The sequence below is a fragment of the Terrapene carolina genome, unplaced genomic scaffold (genome assembly GCF_002925995.2).
Source record: "Terrapene carolina triunguis isolate 2854851 unplaced genomic scaffold, T_m_triunguis-2.0 Scaffold629, whole genome shotgun sequence".
Classification (NCBI taxonomy): Eukaryota; Metazoa; Chordata; order Testudines; family Emydidae; genus Terrapene; species Terrapene triunguis.
Window position 1 is genome coordinate 19,208,629 of NW_020664980.1, and position 16,900 is coordinate 19,225,528.

At 51.1% G+C, this 16,900-nt stretch overlaps 1 protein-coding gene across 4 annotated transcripts; it reads left to right on the top strand.

Moving 5' to 3' along the window:
* The first annotated feature begins 629 nt into the window (after positions 1-629).
* On the top strand, positions 630-13,783 carry ZNF346 (zinc finger protein 346). 4 transcript variants are annotated; one of them, XM_024205175.3, is made up of 7 exons: positions 630-707; positions 2,594-2,697; positions 2,800-2,895; positions 3,900-4,044; positions 5,115-5,354; positions 8,177-8,270; positions 11,520-13,783. In XM_024205175.3, exons 1-7 carry the CDS (start codon positions 647-649, stop codon positions 11,623-11,625), a joined length of 846 nt encoding a protein of 281 aa, XP_024060943.2. In that variant the 5' UTR covers positions 630-646; the 3' UTR covers positions 11,626-13,783. The 4 variants fall into 4 exon arrangements, with proteins under 4 accessions (XP_024060943.2, XP_024060945.2, XP_024060946.2 ...); XM_024205177.3 differs by lacking the exon at positions 8,177-8,270; XM_024205178.2 differs by lacking the exon at positions 11,520-13,783 and having other exon boundaries at positions 8,129-8,259.
* The last annotated feature ends 3,117 nt before the right edge of the window (positions 13,784-16,900 follow it).

A 16,900-nucleotide genomic window follows, 5' to 3' on the forward strand; every position in this document is an offset into this window, starting at 1 on the left:
CGGCCTAGAGGTTCAGAACCCAACTAAAAGACACACACCCCCCCAGCAATGGCTCCGTACCGTTATATTCCGTTTTGAAGCCAGGTGTGTGATCTGGGAACACTTGAGGCTGCCAGCCCCGGGGTGGGGTGCATGGGCCCTTGGCTGCTGGATTTCCCGCGCGGCCTGTAACCAAGCAGAGCACAGGGGCGGTCCTGCCGCCCAGCTCCAGGGGTGCCGGCTGGGCCCAGGCCTGCGGGATGGGTTTGGTACATGGGCCTGGGGGCAGCTGGGTACCTTGGGCTGGGGCCTGGCCTGCGGGATGGGTTTGGAACATGGGCCTGGGGGGCAGCTGGGTACCTTGGGCTGGGCCCAGGCCTGCGGGATGGGTTTGGTACATGGGCCTGGGGGGCAGCTGGGTACCTTGGGCTGGGGCCTGGCCTGCCACTTCGCAGCCACAAGCTGGGCCCTCGGACAGGCCGCCCCGTCCCCATGGCAACCCCGCCCGGGCCGCCTCTGCCCACAACCAACATGGAGGCCCCGGCCTGGCTCCTGCGTCACGTGCCCCGCGCCGGCGCCGGAGACCAGCGCGGAGCTCGCGAGAACGGCGGCCCTCTCGCGATAGCTCCGTGCTGGGGGGCGGAGCCGGCCGGGGCGCTAGTAGAAGATGGCGGACGGGGCGGGTAGCAACGGGGACGCCGCGGCCTTGCCGGTGGGGAAGGAGGCAGGTGGGTCCGGGCCCCGCGCGGGGGGGCGGGGCGAGTCGCTCCGCGGGGGGGGGGGGGGGGCGGGGGGCAGCGGGACCGGGGCGGGCCGGGACACGCGGCCTCGCGCGGTGCGTTAGCGCCTGTCCCGGGCCGGGCGGGGCCGCCTGGCGGGGCGGCGCGAAGAGCGAGCCCGGCCTGTCCGTGACGCGGGTGCGACACGGCTGCCCCCAAACCTCCTCCAACGCGCAGCTTCCGCTGCATGGCGCTGGCGTGCTCGTCCTCCCCCCGTGCCCGGGGGTCCGCCCAGCTCGGGGGGGGGGTCCGCCCAGCTCGGGCCGGGCCTGGTTTGACAACAGACTCGCGTTCCGTTCACGGACTCGTTCGCACCGCTCGGGAGGTGTGAGGACACTGTCTGTAGCCCAGTGGGTTTGTTGTATTTGTACATAATAAAAGCAGAAAGTCAGACACTTTTCAGCACGAGTGTGGCTGTGGCACGTCTGTGTTTTGTAGGCAAGTAGTTTTTAAGTGAGGTGTAACTTGGGGGTGTGCAAGACGAACCCGCCTCCGGAAAGGGGACGCTAGTCTGGAAAGGGTGAGAGCCCTAGATCCCCTTCGTGATGCCACTGACCATGGGATGACTTTGCTCTTCCCTAACATCATGTCAGGCCTTACTGGAGGAATTTAATCTTCTGTCTGACATATCCGCTGCACAGTCTTTAGCCCATTGACTCACTAACAGGGGGAGGCTAGTGAAAGCTTTGAAGCCATATTTAAACTGACCATGGATTGATGATCGGAAGCAAAGGTTGAATCTTCCCTGGTATTCACACTTCCATGCTGATTTAATTACTGTTTTCCCAAAGTGAAATGTTCCTTGGATTTTTTTTCTTTCATTTTTAGAATTGTTATAGTCTGCAATGGATTTTCTTGGGGTGTGAATGATCAGAGTTGTGTTTCTGTGGCTGCACATCCCATAACATTGGGCTGTTCTTATTCACTAGTGTACTAAAGGTGTAAAATGTCTATTAGCCCCTGCTCACTCTACAGGTGAGGTCTGCTTTAGGATTGAGGATAGAGTGGGGTTCAAGGTAATCTCTATTTTTAGTTCTCTCAGAAGAATGCATTAGGTGCCTAAGTTACTTAGGGCTTGTCTACACTGGTACTTTACAGCGCTGCAACTTTAAATATATGGAGATCGTTCTATCTCACAGAACTGGAAGGGACCCTGAAAAGTCAGAGAGTCCAGCCCCCTGCCTTCACTAGCAGGACCAAGTACTGGTTTTTGCCCCCTCAAGGATTGAACTCGCAACCCTGGGTTTAGCAGGCCAATGCTCAAACAACTGAGCTATCCCTCCCCCATGAAAAAAACACCCCCCTGAGTGCAGCAAGTTTCAGCACTGTAAAGCACCAGTGTAGACAGTGCACCAGCGCTGAGTGCTGGGAGTGACTCCACGGCAGCGCTCTAGCACTGCCAGTGTAGACTAGCCCTTAGTTGTGGTGGTGATATCTGAATTTCTCCCGAGAGTGGGAAGGGATTTTAAGAAGTGATTCAAGACTTAGTGATTCTTTCCTCCTTGATTTGTATGCATCTGTGCTCTCTCATCCTGACTGGGAACCTGGGGGAGAATTACTCTAAATGTCCAGCACCAGAGCATGGGAGATGTAGATTTGGGTGCACTTCTTGGCTCTCTATGAGCTGAGGGGTGAAAACATTATTTACTCATATAGATTTAAAATAATAAAGATGCCCATCCAAGACTCTAGGCCCCCTAACTACATTATTGTGACAGATATTTGAAGATGGTAGTAGTGGCACAGTGTTAGTATAAAAGACTCTGGACCCTGAAGTCATAGCTACCTTGTTTGAAACTAAACTGCAACACGTTTCCATGTTTTGTTCTTCACAGTTGATCGTATGATCAGAGAGAACAGCCACATTTTCACAGACGCTCAATGTAAAGTGTGCAGCGCAGTGCTCATCTCAGAGTCCCAGAAGCTTGCTCATTACCAGGTACTTCAGGCAGCAAGATGTTGCTGGATTTCTTATTTTGGATGTAATTGAATAGAATATTTGTTGCACATTAACCCAATTTTCTTCCTCGTTCCCTGCCAGAGCAAAAAACATGCAAACAAAGTGCGGCGGTACATGTCGATTCACGGCGAGGAGGAGCTCCGTCAGGGGAAGAAGATAAAGCTGGAAACCAAGCAGGTAATGTAGAAAACTACAGGGCCTCCCAGGTCAGAGCTCTAGAAGAGGACTAGCATCCTGTAAGGGCTGAGGAGTGCTTCATTGACAGGGACTTAGCAGACATATTCCATGACAGGTGCAGTGGAATATGGAATAATACATCAGAGGGAGGATTGTTGGGATTGGGTAATTTAGTGAGGACAGCTGAGCCCTCTAGTTGCTACACATTGCTGCAGTGAGCACACCTCTTAGCCAGTGTGTGGAACACCTGCAACCTAAACAAATGTGTACCCCCCCGTGAGAGTAGTACTGCTGTGAAGCAACATTTGGAAGGACAGGTGAGCGTAAAAGGTGACTAAGAGCAGTCACAAATGTAATTACTATGTAACTTTCAGTGAGCATGTCCTGTGAATTAATTATATTGCGGGAGTTTACTTTTTTAGATGATCTCTTGTTACTCAAAGTTCCCATTGCTGGTGCTTACGGTGCCTTTAAGGCAGTAAAGGCAACACATTTCCCACAATCTGTCTGCATGGTGATTATGCAGTTTGAGTAACAGATTCAAGTTTTGTCACTGCTTCAGCTTTAATTCCTAATCACCTCCAATCCAGCCTCTTGCATATGCCCACATAGCATATACAGTGCAGGGAGGAGTATAAAAGGAGGATCTGTGTGTGTGGTGGTAGGTTCAGACATGAATAAAATAGACACTGTTAACCTAGTCAAGTAGCTTTGAATTAGAGAGGACAGAGTTGGCTGCAATGCCTTGTATTGCTTGGTCCATACCTTGTAGAGAATAGGCTGGGAACCTAAACCAATGCTGCCAACTACCTTGTCCTCAACTTCTCTGGGTCATAATAGCTTACCAAAATGTGCCACTTCCCAATGAAAGTGAGACTAGTCAGAAATGAGAGCACTGTTCTTCAAAGGAAGGTATGAAGCTGCACCAAATTCCTTGGCCTTGACAACTGAATATATCTGATTGCTTCAGATTCTCAAACGTCCATGTTCCTTCTTGCGAACAGGAGAGCAGCAATGGAGAAGACAGGAACAAATGCTGCCCCATCTGTAACATGACCTTTTCCTCTCCCGTTGTGGCCATGTCTCACTACTTAGGCAAGACTCATGCCAAGAACCTGAAGCTGAAGCAGCAGTCCCCCAGAGTGGAAGGTATGGCTGTCTGCAGTATTTGTATGGGTGTCCTGTGAGGAGCAGCACAAGTAGGTGATCTTTCCACTCCCTTCACATCATGATTTCTAGATTAGAGGGTGGCTGAGTACCTTGCTCCAGCTCTGGACCCATTGGCATTGGGGTGCTAATGCTTTCCTAGTGATACGAGTGCTGTTAGAAATCAGAAGCATGTGGCAGCCTGGTGAAACACGTGCCAACAACTCTGTTCCCCTTTTGGTAGTCCGTTTTGTAGACTTGCATTGCCCTGAAGCCTGCTTTAAGAAAGGCAATTCTAATTTGGAGCAACTGGAGTGCCTAGTTCTCCATGTGCAATGCATGCAGAGAGAGTCGACTTCTGGGTCCCATCTGGCATTCTTACCCCTTGGAGCCTCCGTTGGGTCAGATAAGGAGACTTTATACAGGGGTGCTCATGAGGAGACAAGTCCCTTTCCGGCAGCTCACTGGGGGAGCGCGCTCAGATATTTTGAAGGTGCCTATCACTGTGGCATAAGAGTACGTTGCATGTGGCCATCATACAGCAATGGAACTGTGTGCATTTGTCTATGAATTCGTTTAATCGGGCTCAGTCCTGTTCCAGCAAGGCTACTATTGACTAATGGTGCAGGATCCACACACAGTTTATATATCGTACCATTGAAAGGAAATGACTCAAAGTGCATTCTGGGAGGGTTTGCTCTGTTCTGTATTGTCCCCTTTTTCCATTTGCTGGGAGTGACTGACATCCTTGTGGGTGGGAGGTGATTTGTTTCCAGTTTCTTTAAACATGTCACTGTTGACCTGCTGTGCTCCAAGATATGGCCAGGTGAATGTCAAGGAGGATCTGCAGTTCTGATTTAACTTGGAAACTCGGACTTGTCTTACCATTTGGTGTTTAATTATGGGATATGAAAGGAAGAGATGGATGCAGATCCAAATGAAAAGTCTCCAGCAAAACTTCTGTCAAAAGCCCTTCTCTGTAGAAACAAACTGAAAATTCCAAAGACTGACTCTGGCTGCTTAGTTTGTACATCTCTGAATATTGGTAATTGGTGTTCTGTTTCGTTTTACAGTAACGATGCCTCCACAGAAATGCCCAGCTAACTTCCCTCCCTCTGCTGTATCTTCCAACGAGGAGAACCAGAACACTTCTGACCCAGACAAGTTCTGCAGCCTCTGCCATGCCACTTTCAACAATCCGCTCATGGCAAAACAGCATTACATAGGCAAGAAACACAGAAAGCAAGAGACCAAACTCAAGCTGATGGCACACTATGGTCGTACTTCTGACGCACCTGCATCCTCCTCCATGGGTGAGTCCTGGGCAGCCAAGCTTACTAAAGTGGCTGAAGGATGGGGTGGGAGGGTCTCGCGGTGGCAGTGGGTGTGTGAAAGCTTTGGGATTGACAGCTTTTTGAAGAGAATAGAGTGAGACTTGCAACAAATTACACACTTTTTTTTTTAAGGTAGGATTGTTGGTGTTTCCATTATAAACTCCTGTTATTGCTTGAGGTATTACCTTAGCAGTTGGTAATTAGCTTGGGGTTGAAATTTTGTTGTGGCTATTGTCTGTCTAGATGTAAAGTTTCAAGATTTAAAGATTCCGAGGAATCTTGGGAGCAAGTTGAACTTCTAGCTAAGTGGATTGATCTCTAAATGGAACTATAAAGATGGCAATCGATGCTCCAAAGGTACTTTTCAAGATGCCCTGCCAGGGGAGAAAATACTGGGCTTGTACTAGTCTTGCTGCTCTATGGTGCATACATAGGGACTGTGACAGGTTTTTCTGCCTGTTTTGACACTAGTCTTTCCAGTCTGATCTGATGAAGTAGTGTGCTTGCTTCATCCCAGCACATGCTGGAGGGAAAGCTGAGCTATTGAGAGGGATTTGTAGTCTGTTTAAAATCATGTTCTCGTTTAACTGCTATTTATAAACAGGGTTGAGTCAGAGTCTCTGTTAAGATGGAGTGAAGGTATTTAAAAGCTCACAATAAACTCCTCTGTGCCTCCCACTGCACTTCCTCACACCAGAGAAACCAGACTTTACATTCCTGATACTTCGAAAATAAAAAATAACAGCCAGAAGAAAATCTTTTTCAATAGACCTCAATTTCGGGCCCTATTCTAAAGAGATGTAAAAGGGCACAAGCCCAGATTTTAACCCTTCGCATGTCACCTTTCAGGCACTGCTGGCACTAACAAGTAATGGGTGTCACTGATACTAAGCAGCTTCCCTGCCCCGGAGCAGTAAGATTAAAGATGCCAACGGCACATGATTTCCACATTCGACTAGAGGTGGCCAGGCAATGGAGTGATCTGATGGTCTAAAAATCTGCCCCTTCCCTAATAGTAGAGCCCTGGTTTAGTGTCATTCTTTTGTTGTGGCTCAAATAAAGACAACGTGAAGTCACTTAAATTCTGACCCTATCCAGTGCAGGTGGATGCTGTGACCCTGCGATCTTTGGGGTAGAGAGACTGTGCTGTAATCTTCCATGGGATGTTTGAGGCACCTGTAATGTCTGTCACATCTCATGTTACATTTAACCTCTCAGAAACACGATTTCAGAGTCTGGGCTGCAATCGGGAGCCACTCTGATATGCAGCACAAAGGGCATTGATCTGAGCTACTTTCTTGTCTATTTTTGTCCAACTCCTGCAGCTGTCGGATCTTTGTACAGTTGCTATCTAGCTCTTTCAGATGTCATACACCCATGCTTCCCTCCATGAAATCTGGGCTCCAAGTCAAATCTGTTCTTTCGTGGAGGCTCTGGCATCTTCCCTCGCATGGTCCTTCCAGTTATCTCCCTGGACTGCCTATCTTGGGGCTGTACCTGATTAGCCAGCAGGCACATCTAAAATCTTCACTTTCATATTGGTAACTTTAGGTACCTCACAATTTAAAAAGCTCCCTTTAAACACAACCAGTGTAGGGTGGCAGAGATGCCGTTTAAATCGCTTTAACTTGAGTATCTTCCCATAAGGAAGTGTGGTGGAGTGAAATTCTCTGGCCTAGGTTATGCAGGAGTGCAGACTAGGCGATCGTAATGGTCCCTTCTGGCTCTTAAAATCTGACTCCAGATCACTGTTCTCAAAGCTAAATGACCTCAGTCCAAAATCTTGACAGTACATCAGCATTGTAAGGAGTGTGTGCTGCATTGCCCTTCGCGCTGTTGGTCATTGTACTGCTATTTTTCTCCCTTCGTTATGTTGTCTGAGGTGTGTGTTCTTGGCCTCTTAGTTGTTTCTTAAGATACCTGTTTTTATTATTTTTGTGCATGGCACTTTAGCAAACAGAGTGAGGCCCTGCCCCAAGGAGCTTGCAGCCTGAGGGGCTGAGCTGGGAACATACACAGCAATTTTCATCTTAGAAAAAATTCTGTGCAGTTGTCCCCTGAACTAGCCGCCTACACTGTGCCATGTTTTCCACTTCTGATCCCACTTCCTTGTGCTCAGCATCTGACGTCCAGTAAAAGTTCCAGAACACTCACTCCAGCTGGAGTTTGACATCTTACCCAAGAGCACTGATGTATCCGGGACAGCTACCAACAGGAAAGAGTTACGTTTGAATCATACACAAACTGCAGATCAAATGCTTCAGGACAGAGCTTAATGTGTGACTGAGGGATGGCCTACAGCGTGTCATGCTGTATCTTAAATTTGACGTTGTGTATGTAATTTTGTGTGATGCTGTTTCCCTTCAAGTCGAAAAATTACAACGTTCCCTCTCGGAAACTGAGATGTACAGATGGAGAGAAGTGGAGTTGCAGAGGCATTGCTGTCAGATTTTGGACTGAAAACTCTCAAACCCTACCCCAGGCCATTGAAAGAGCATGAATGATCTCAAACATTAGTGCATTTTATAATGAAGAAACCTGCCCTCTGATTGGAGACGACGGTTTTGGCTTGGCACGCTCTTCCCCAAATGGCTGTGGCCTCTGCTAAGGCTCCATTGGTGGGGGCAGATAACAAGCTCTCTATCTCCTCAGCCAATCAGAATGCTGGATTTTACATGCCATTTATTTCTGTTTAGCAACTGTTTCACTGGTGTGTCCAGTTGATTGATTGATCTTGCTTATTTCTACCTCAGGCACCAAGTGATTGGATAGCTGTTTGTTAACATTGATGTCTGTTTCAGCTGGGAAGGGGTACCCCTGCAACACATGTAATATAGTACTGAATTCCATAGAGCAGTACCAAGCTCACATCAGCGGCTTCAAACACAAGAATCAGTAAGTGATCTTTGGTTTAAATGCATTTACAATGGCAGTAGTTACATTGTATAGTTACATTTCATGCCATTGAATTGGAAGCACTGGTTCAGTGTGACTCGCAACCAACATGATGCACTTTGTGCAAATTTGTGCGTTTCCTTTTAAGACAGAGATCCACTAGTGTCTGTTTACACAGATACAAGGAGGGGGGTAATCTTTTATGGGACTAGCTTCTGTTGGTCAGAGAGAGGCTTTTGAGCCACCCAGAGCTCTTCTTCAAGTCTGGAAAAGGTGCTCCTAGGGTCACTGCTAAATACGAGGTGGAACAGATTGTTTAGCATCAATAGTTAACACCTAGTGTCTGGGACCATTCAAGGTAGAGTGAGTGGTGTGGCCTGAAGGCATGTGTCTGTCTGTCTCTCTCTCTCTCTCTCTCTCTCTCTCCCCAACAGAAGTTAATCCAATAAAAGATTCCCTCCCCCACCTTGTGTGTCTCATCCTGGGACTGACACAGCTACGACTACACTGCAGTTTACACTCTGGTCAGTTTTGCTTAGAGAGCTCCCCCTACAGGCCAATCCGTGGTGCCACACTAGCATAGGAGTAGGGCCCTACCAAATTCACGGCCTTGAAAAATTCGTCACGGACCATGAAATCTGGTCTTTTATGTGGTTTTACCCTATACTCTACCAATTTCACGGGGGAGACCAGCGTTTCTCAAATTGGGAGTCCTGACTCAAAAGGGAGTTGCAGGGGGGTCACAAGGTTATTTTAGGGGGGATTGTGGTATTGCCACCCTTACTTCTGCACTGCCTTGAGAGCGGCGACTGTTGGCCCGCTGCCCAGCTTTGAAGGCAGCGCCCTGCCAACAGCAGCACAGAAGTAAGAGTGGCAATACCACACCATGCCACCCTTCGTCGCTGCTGCCTTCAGCGCTGGGTAGTTGGAGAGTGGCGGTTGCTGACTGAGAGCTCAGCTCTGCAGGCAGCAGCGCAGAAGTGAGGGTGGCAATACTGTACCATGACGTCCTTACTTCTGTGCTGCTGCTGGCGGGGCTCTGCTTTCAGAGCTGGGCTCCTGGCCAGCAGCCGCCGCTCTCCAGCCGCCCAGCTCTGAAGGCAGTGCTGCTGCCTGCAGTAGTGCAGAAGTAAGGGTAGCAGTGTGGCCACCCTCCCCCCACAATAACCTTGTGACTCTCCTTCCTCTCTTCTCCCCTCCCCCCCACTCCTTTTTGGGTCAGGACCCCTACAATTACAACACCATGAAATTTCAAATTTAAATAGCTGAAATCATGAAATTTACTATGTTTAAAATCCTATGACTCTGAAATTGACGAAAATGGACCATGAATTTGGTAGGGCCCTACATATGAGAGCTGTTTGCCAGCTGTGAACCAAAAACACCAAGCAACTGATGAGCGGGTTGGCTGTACAGACGCTCCCCGGGTTACGCAAATCCGGACTTATGGGAAAAGTTCCGTACTTTTTTTTTTTTTGCATAATTGTCGTATACATTCCCAACTTCGCAAAATTCGACTTACGCAAGGTGTTCCGGAATGGAGCACTTGCGTAAGTCGGGGAGTGTCTGTATAAGTAAGCCATATAACATCAGGCAGATGTCCCATATGCATGGACGTTTGAGGTCAAGTTGTCTAGCCTTCCGTCGAGCAACATTTCTGGAGCAATAAAGCTTTTGATATGAAGAGAACCTAGCTGGAGAGCTGTTTGCCGCTCCAACTTTTTCTGCTGCCCTGCCTGGAGTTGCTACATTCAGTCTCAGACAGTAGCACTAAGTGTACTGTAACCAGGCACACCAAATTACCTGCTCTATCTAGTGTGTTACTGACCTGAGAACGATTTCCACAAGCATAGGCTGCTAGGCAAACATTGTATAAATTATACCACAAACATTTGGGAGCCCTGATTCTGAGCTTTAAATTAGAGGGTGCTCATAACGAAGCCAAACTGGGAGGGTGAAGTGTTCCTTAGAAAGGGAGGGGAGCTCAGTAGTAGGAAATCTCCATGGTGGAAACCTGCTGTCCAACCACGTGTCCCAGAGATGCTCGGAAAGATCTGGGAATGGGGACAGGCAGAGGAAGGTGCTTCACCCCCCTTTCTGTACCATAGGGAATAGCAGCCCCTCCACGGGTTTTGTTACGGGGGGAATACTCCAGCACAGGCAAACTCCTCTGACAGAAAGGTTTGACAGTGTCGCAAGGCAGGACGCTGCGCTGAGGAGGTGCCCAGCCTTTGCAGTGCTCCGCCTGCCCAGCATTTTGGCCTTCGTTCTGACCCTGTTTGCATTTGTACAAGCTCAGGACACTTTGGGGGGGCAGGAGGCCGTTGGTGACTCCCTCCAATTGGAATGTGGGTGCTTGTGGTCTCACACATCCTTCACCAGCGCGTGTTCCGTGTGCACTTGGTGAGCTGGAGCTGGCTGCTTGCACTGGGGCATTGCACTTCCAGGCAGAGGGGTGGGATGTGCATTGCGAATGAGCTCCACCGCCTCTGCTGCTGAAATAGGGCTAACACCTGCTGGCACTTTTAAGCCAGGGCTTCTTTTAGTGACTTCTTAAATGTTGGTAACCATTTTGTAGAGCCCTCAAATCTGCGACGTTCTTCACAGAAAACACAAGTGGGACCCACTCCAACTCCTTACACTGCATACATCTACCTTTCTGTAGCTTAGAACACCCACAAAGACGCTTGTCTACCACCACACAGGGCCCTTCAGTGCTAGTCCAAAGAACAATGTCACGAAATGTGTCCAGAAAAACTCTGCTCTTTCTCTAGTGACGCAGAGCAATAATTATCCCCATTACAGAAAAAAACCCTTACAACAGTGTAGTTCAGCAGTAAGCTGCTTTTAGCTCCCGGGAGCACAAATTCCGGGGTTGCCAGTCTTTGCGGCCATTGTAACTGATCTATTTTAAGCGGCTATTGGTCTGCTGCTGCCAGCTCCAAGTTGGATTCTACAACCTAACTGAGAAGAAAACAAGGAAACTTGGTTTATAATGGAAACACTCGACAGACATTCGAGTGGCGCTGTAAACACACGGTAGCTAACAAGTACTGGGTGCTGACATTTGTGCGTAGTTCTGTAAATAGGTCACTTGAAAGCACATTGCCTTGATGTAAGCATGCTGCCCAGCTGCAGTAGGGGCGTGGCTAATGATGGCAGTGTTTGTTTTGCAATGATAGCTGACCGACTCCAGAGTGGTTCTGACTATGTCTACTCTCCCTTTCTTCCCCTCCATTCACTGTGCAGGATGCCAGGAGCAGTGCCCAGCGTAGGACGGTTCCCAAGGCAGCAGTATGTTCGGGAGGAGTCAACTGCCCCTGGGGGCTACAGTTACTTCAGCCAGGACTTCTAGAGCAATCTGCAGCCTTGTTCTTGGAGCTGTCAGGGGCCCAAGAACGAGCATTCTTTGCCAGCCCACAGTGGCTTCATTATCCCTCTGGATAAGCAAAGCCGTTCCCTCCTGTGTGCGCCTGTCGATCAGCCCCAGGGCTGGACGTCTCTTTGACGAAGGATCCAGCAGAAGCAGACGTTGGACAGCAGGACCTCGCTCCCCAAGAGCGGTTCTCATTGTGCAGTCTCTTCCTGTGTGGCTGGTGGGGCGAGGATGTGTCTGGTACAGGCAGGGTCCAACAGCCGCAAACAGCCTGTCTCAAGGACACCTCCTCCCTCACCTAGAACAAACAGCATGGAATTCCTGCGTCCGATGAGCCAACACCCTGTGCCAGGGGGTATCTGTCACCGAAGGAAGGCTCCCGGCTCTCATAGGGCAATGGCTAGGAGATGAGGTGTGGATTGGACGCTTCGCTACACCGACAGATTAGCCTTGCCCAGGCTTAGACTGGGAAATCCTAGAGCCGTGTTTCTTCCTGCCCCCCTCCCCCAGTTGGGTTTGTGCACAAAGTTTCTTGGTCCACTGAGTGCCAGTAGGGCTTTTCTGTAGTTCTGCAGATGTTGGTTCTGGAGTGTCAGATTAATGGTCTCTTTCCATAGTTACTATGTATGGCATACAAACCCTGCTACTCAAACAGGGAGCTGGCGGGGCCCTCGAAGAAGTAGAAAGTACAAGCTGCTGGGTCTCCAGAGAACTCTCAGGACCCCATTGGCCTCCACTCCTGTCGCTTTTCACTTGAAAGGAAGGAAACTTTCAAACCCTCCTTGCACAAGTTTCTTTTATGTCAAACGTTCATGTCCGTCTGGTAGAGGAAATGGGTGAATCAGGTGTTCTTCATTCAGAACCTAAAGCTGGTAGCAAATCTTGACGTGGTGCTAGCAAGGCTGAGCTCCTTGGGAGAATGCTCCCAGACTCGGTAGAGGAGACCCCCGAAGGAAGGGCTAAGGTGGCTTTGAATCTCAGATCACATTTGTGTGGTATTTTTTCCTTCAGTTGAGGTATTTTCCTTTTAGTCTCTGCTAAGCTGCTGCACACTCCCAGCTGGGCTGTCCACGTGTTCTGTCTGACACCCCTTCCCTATACCAGGCCTTGGCAAGCCCCCGTCTGGCTGTCCTCCCTCATCTCATCTCTCGTGAGGCTTGTGTTGGATCCTGGGGCTTCCCGCATCTTGTTTAGGTCTGTCGTGCTGCTGACATCCATTTCTCTACAGGAGAGAGATATGCCCAGCCTCTGCGACGCATTTGGACAGTGACTTCCTGGGCCGATGGGCGGGAGTGTTACAGCTGTGGATGCTGTACGTATGCCAAGGCTGGGGGGAGTGGTGGTTGGGCTAGAGGCGTTACTGCTTTGTGGAGGCACCGCTTCTCAGGTGGTTGGGATTAAGAATCCAGGCCATTGACTTTCTCCCTGAGCCCTGTGTGAAGCAGCTCACGTTAGCATAAGACTGGGAGCTGGCCTGGGCTCCAAGACGTATCCAAGGTGACCAGCACCAGGGAAGTGAACACACAAAGCAAGGGGACCACGTTGGATGCTAATCTCTGAGCTAGCACCTTCCCCGCCCCCAATCCAGGCTGCAGCTCTCCTCGGCAGCCTAACCTGCGTTCACACTAGAATAGGCGGCTGCTGCTCTGCCTAGCGCTTCCCAGTCCTGCCGTACTCAGGCGCCTGTAGGCTGCTTAGTGTCCCGAAGAGCCCGTCCAAACGTCAGACTCACTAATGAGCAGTAAACGCTAACAGACTGAAGGAAACACTGTGCATTGTGCACACTCCCATACTGTGCTGCTTTCTAGCTAGCTCTAGTCTCATTGTGCCAGTCTCCAGAGTGCCTGGCGGCAGGCAGGCACTGTGCGTTAACACCAGCATCACGGGAGCAGTGTGCGGCTCTGCTCCCGCCCAGTCTGGGGTACAACTCACTGCCAGTGCTGCCTTGTCTGATACCCAGTGTCTATGTAGCTGCTGTTTCCCCAGGATAAGCTCTCAATAGAGTGTTACTGTTTGTGTGTCGTGTGTGTGTATGTATTTGCTGTTGCAGTTCGTGTTCATACCCGTGGCAGAAAAGCAGGCTGGGGAGAGCCACACTGGTCAGCCAAAGTGTATCTTTGTCAGCCTGCCATCTTGGGTTACTGCAGCCCAGGGCATATTGGGGCTGAAACCCAGTCAGTGATGGGTTTTCTTACACTGCTGCTGTGGGGTGATGACCTGTAGCTGGTTGCCAGCCAGGGCAGCCACTGGGTGCGTTAAGGGAGAGTCCAAATCTGGAAGCTGCTTCCCCTTTCACTGTTGCAAAACTTGTGCTAAATGTGTTTCCTGGCTGGGTTGGCCTGGGCAGTTGCAAGAGAATACGTCCTATTCTTCCCAGGCTTGAGGCGGCGTGTGGTGGGACAGACAGCACAGCTGTGCTGGTGTTCAGCATGTGTACGTCCCACTCACAGCGGGACAATGTTCTTGTGCATCAAGGGACTAGACTTAGCCTAGTCCAGTCTCTCTCCTCATTCCTGCCTGGCTATGCCCAGGCGTAGAGCTTGCCAGCTGCTCTGCATATCAAATAACAGATGGGCCCTGTGTTGTGACAGCAGCATTCCTCTGCGAGGTGCTGCCACTCAGCGTATGCCCTGCAGTGTGAGGCAGCTAGTTTATCCATGACTGATGGGTCAGGCAGGTATCCTGATCTACCAGACTCCGGCTGGGTAGAGCCTTCCTTTAACTGGCCTTGATTCTTCAGGGCTCGGCACTATGCTGAGGCCTTGTCGTGTAGGCCAGGTGTATGTTCTAACCTTGACAGCACGGCACACAATGGGCATGTGCAATATATGAGAGAGCAGAGGGGGAATGGGGTGGCTTCCTTGCTTTGCTCTGAGTGTAGAATCTGGATTATCCTGCCCTGAACTGCATTTTATTTGTGGTAGCTAAGAGGCAATGTCTTGATAAGAAAGTGTTTCACAGCTTGAAGGACAGGCAAATACCAGTACTGTGATAACTTGATCTTCACACTGGCTCAGCTGGGGAGAGGGATGGGCTGACTTCCATGCATTTCCATTTGCTTCATGCCCATTTGAAAAAAACACCCACCCGCTGCCTTGTCTGAGAGTGTAAAGCAGGATTCTCCTTTTCGGTGTCTCTGTTCCATTGTCTCCCCAGCCCGGAATTGGTAGGGGAGCTTGGGACTTGCTGCCTTGGAGTCTCTGGCTAGAGCAAGTTGGTTCCCAGGATGCTTTGCTGCCCCCGAGGGGTGAGCCTGGCGTAGTGAGTGCAGACACAGCACAGGGGTATCCCCGGAGTCAGAGGTGGCTTGTTCTAATACAGACGTGGTTGCAGGGGTCTGGAGCTGCTCAGGGATGGGAAGAACTCTGCCCCATGGAAATACTGCAGGATTGGAAAGTGACTGCTCTGCCTATGCTGCAGACTTGCCCTGGGGTGGCACAGACAGACAGCACATGGGGAACTCGGGATCTCCTCAGCATCCTTGTTACAGCTCAGGGTCTGACCCTTGCAACTCCAGAATGCTACAGAGCAGCTGTGCTGAGGGGGCAGCAGGGGTCCCCGCCAGTTTAAGCCAAGCCCCTGACATCTACCTCCTGTTGGCGTCGGAGCCCTCCTCTCTCCTATGTAAACAGTGGGGGTCGGAGCTAGGGCCCCTGGTGAAAGGGGGAGCAGCTTAGCAGGGTCACAAGGTCTCTTTCCCCTGGGTGGATTCCCAAGCACCATACAAGTCTATAGGGTGAAACTTGCTTTAGTAGCTATCACCACAAGGTAAGAGCACGTCTTAGCCAGCGTGACTGTCACAGAGTTGCATTGGGAAGCTGTGAGGACACTGGTTCCACGTGGCTGGCACAGCAGAGTCCACGTCGCAACTCTTTGAGTACCACGGCATCTTTCACAGCCACAGCGTGGGGCCCAGCACGGTCCAGCTCAGTTCATTGTTCAAAGCAGACCTGGTCCCGTCACCCAGCCGTCGTCATGGGAAGCCAAGGCAAGGCGCCCACCTAGTCGTTCTCTACCCCCCCCCCCCCCCGGGGCCCTTCGGGGGGGGGTTGAGCTCCCCTGGCAGGTGCAGGAGGAAGGGGACACGGCTAAATTGCTTTAGCTTTTGTGCTGTTTGCGGCAGTCGGGCTCCAGGCCAGCATCAACATCCTGTGTGAAGTCTGTCCAAGGAACAGCATCCTCCAGAACTCCATCCGCATCAAGGTGCTGCTCCACAGCGCTTGCCTGTGAATGTCTGGATGCAGCAGAGGAGGGGGAGAGCTGGTGTTTTCCCTCAGCCCAGGCCTAGTGCGAGCTGGTTACGCAGCCCTTCTGCCTCGGGCTCAGCACAGGAGATGCCAGCACTGCCCAGGTATTGGGGTATGCAGCTGCCATGTCAAAGCCGGGCGCCATGCTGCACTGAAGGGCTGGCTGATGTCTTGCTTCTGTACGTTCCAGGTCACAATTCAGCCATCCTTGCTGAAGGAGGTGAAATTGAGCAGGGAGTGTCTGCGACCAGCTGGCAGCTCCCTCACCTCTAGGGCCAGGACAGTCTTATGGCAGGTAACCCCAGTGCCTGCCTCCGGCTGAGCACTGAGACTGGCCCGGAGCGCGGGAGCAGGTCTCCCATGTGCCCCACATCCCCTGTTGGAACCTAGCTGGGCATGTGCCAGCTGCTCATGGCTAAGAGCTGCAGCAGTGGCTAGGCCCGGCCCTGTGCTGGGGGCTGCATGTCTGTGTATTGGGCTGGTGCAGAGTCCATATCAAGCTGTCCTGTCCGTGCAAATTCCCTGCTGGCAGGGGAGCTTGGGGAAAAATGCGAGGATCCCCCATGCTCAGTATCCTGAGCACTTGCTTCCCCAGTGGACGGTTATCGCTGGCAGCTGCCTAGAGCCAGCCTCCAGTAGGGCCTCCTGGCCCAGTGCAGAGCTGGGACTGGGTGTCACTTAACCTGCGTGTTTCCCTGGCTGTCTCCCTCCGGGGGAGGGGGGGTGTAGGAGCATTTCTACAGCACTCTGGGCACTTTGCTGCTGCTGGGGCAGGTCCCCTGGGGCTCCCCACGCTGCCAGGGGGAAGGAAGCCTGCTCCATGGAGAAACGCTGCTCCACCAGGGGCAGGAGGCTGTACTGTCACCCCTGTGATTAGCTTATTAACGGCCTGACCGCCGAGCCAAGGCTTGCAAGGGGCTGCTGCCAGCTAGGTTCCCATTGGGCCTTACTGCAGCCAGCTGAGGTCCCTGGGCTCGCTCTGCAGGGCTGGAGCTGAAAGTGCTGGC

What these genes read in the sequence shown, in the direction of transcription:
- ZNF346 (XM_024205175.3), top strand. Translation starts at nt 647, where the DNA reads ATGGCGGACGGGGCGGGTAGCAACGGGGACGCCGCGGCCTTGCCGGTG. An exon ending in TAAAGCTGGAAACCAAGCAG is followed by an intron (nt 2,896 to 3,899) that starts GTAATGTAGAAA and finishes TCTTGCGAACAG; the next exon opens with GAGAGCAGCAATGGAGAAGA. An exon ending in GCAGTCCCCCAGAGTGGAAG is followed by an intron (nt 4,045 to 5,114) that starts GTATGGCTGTCT and finishes TTCGTTTTACAG; the next exon opens with TAACGATGCCTCCACAGAAA.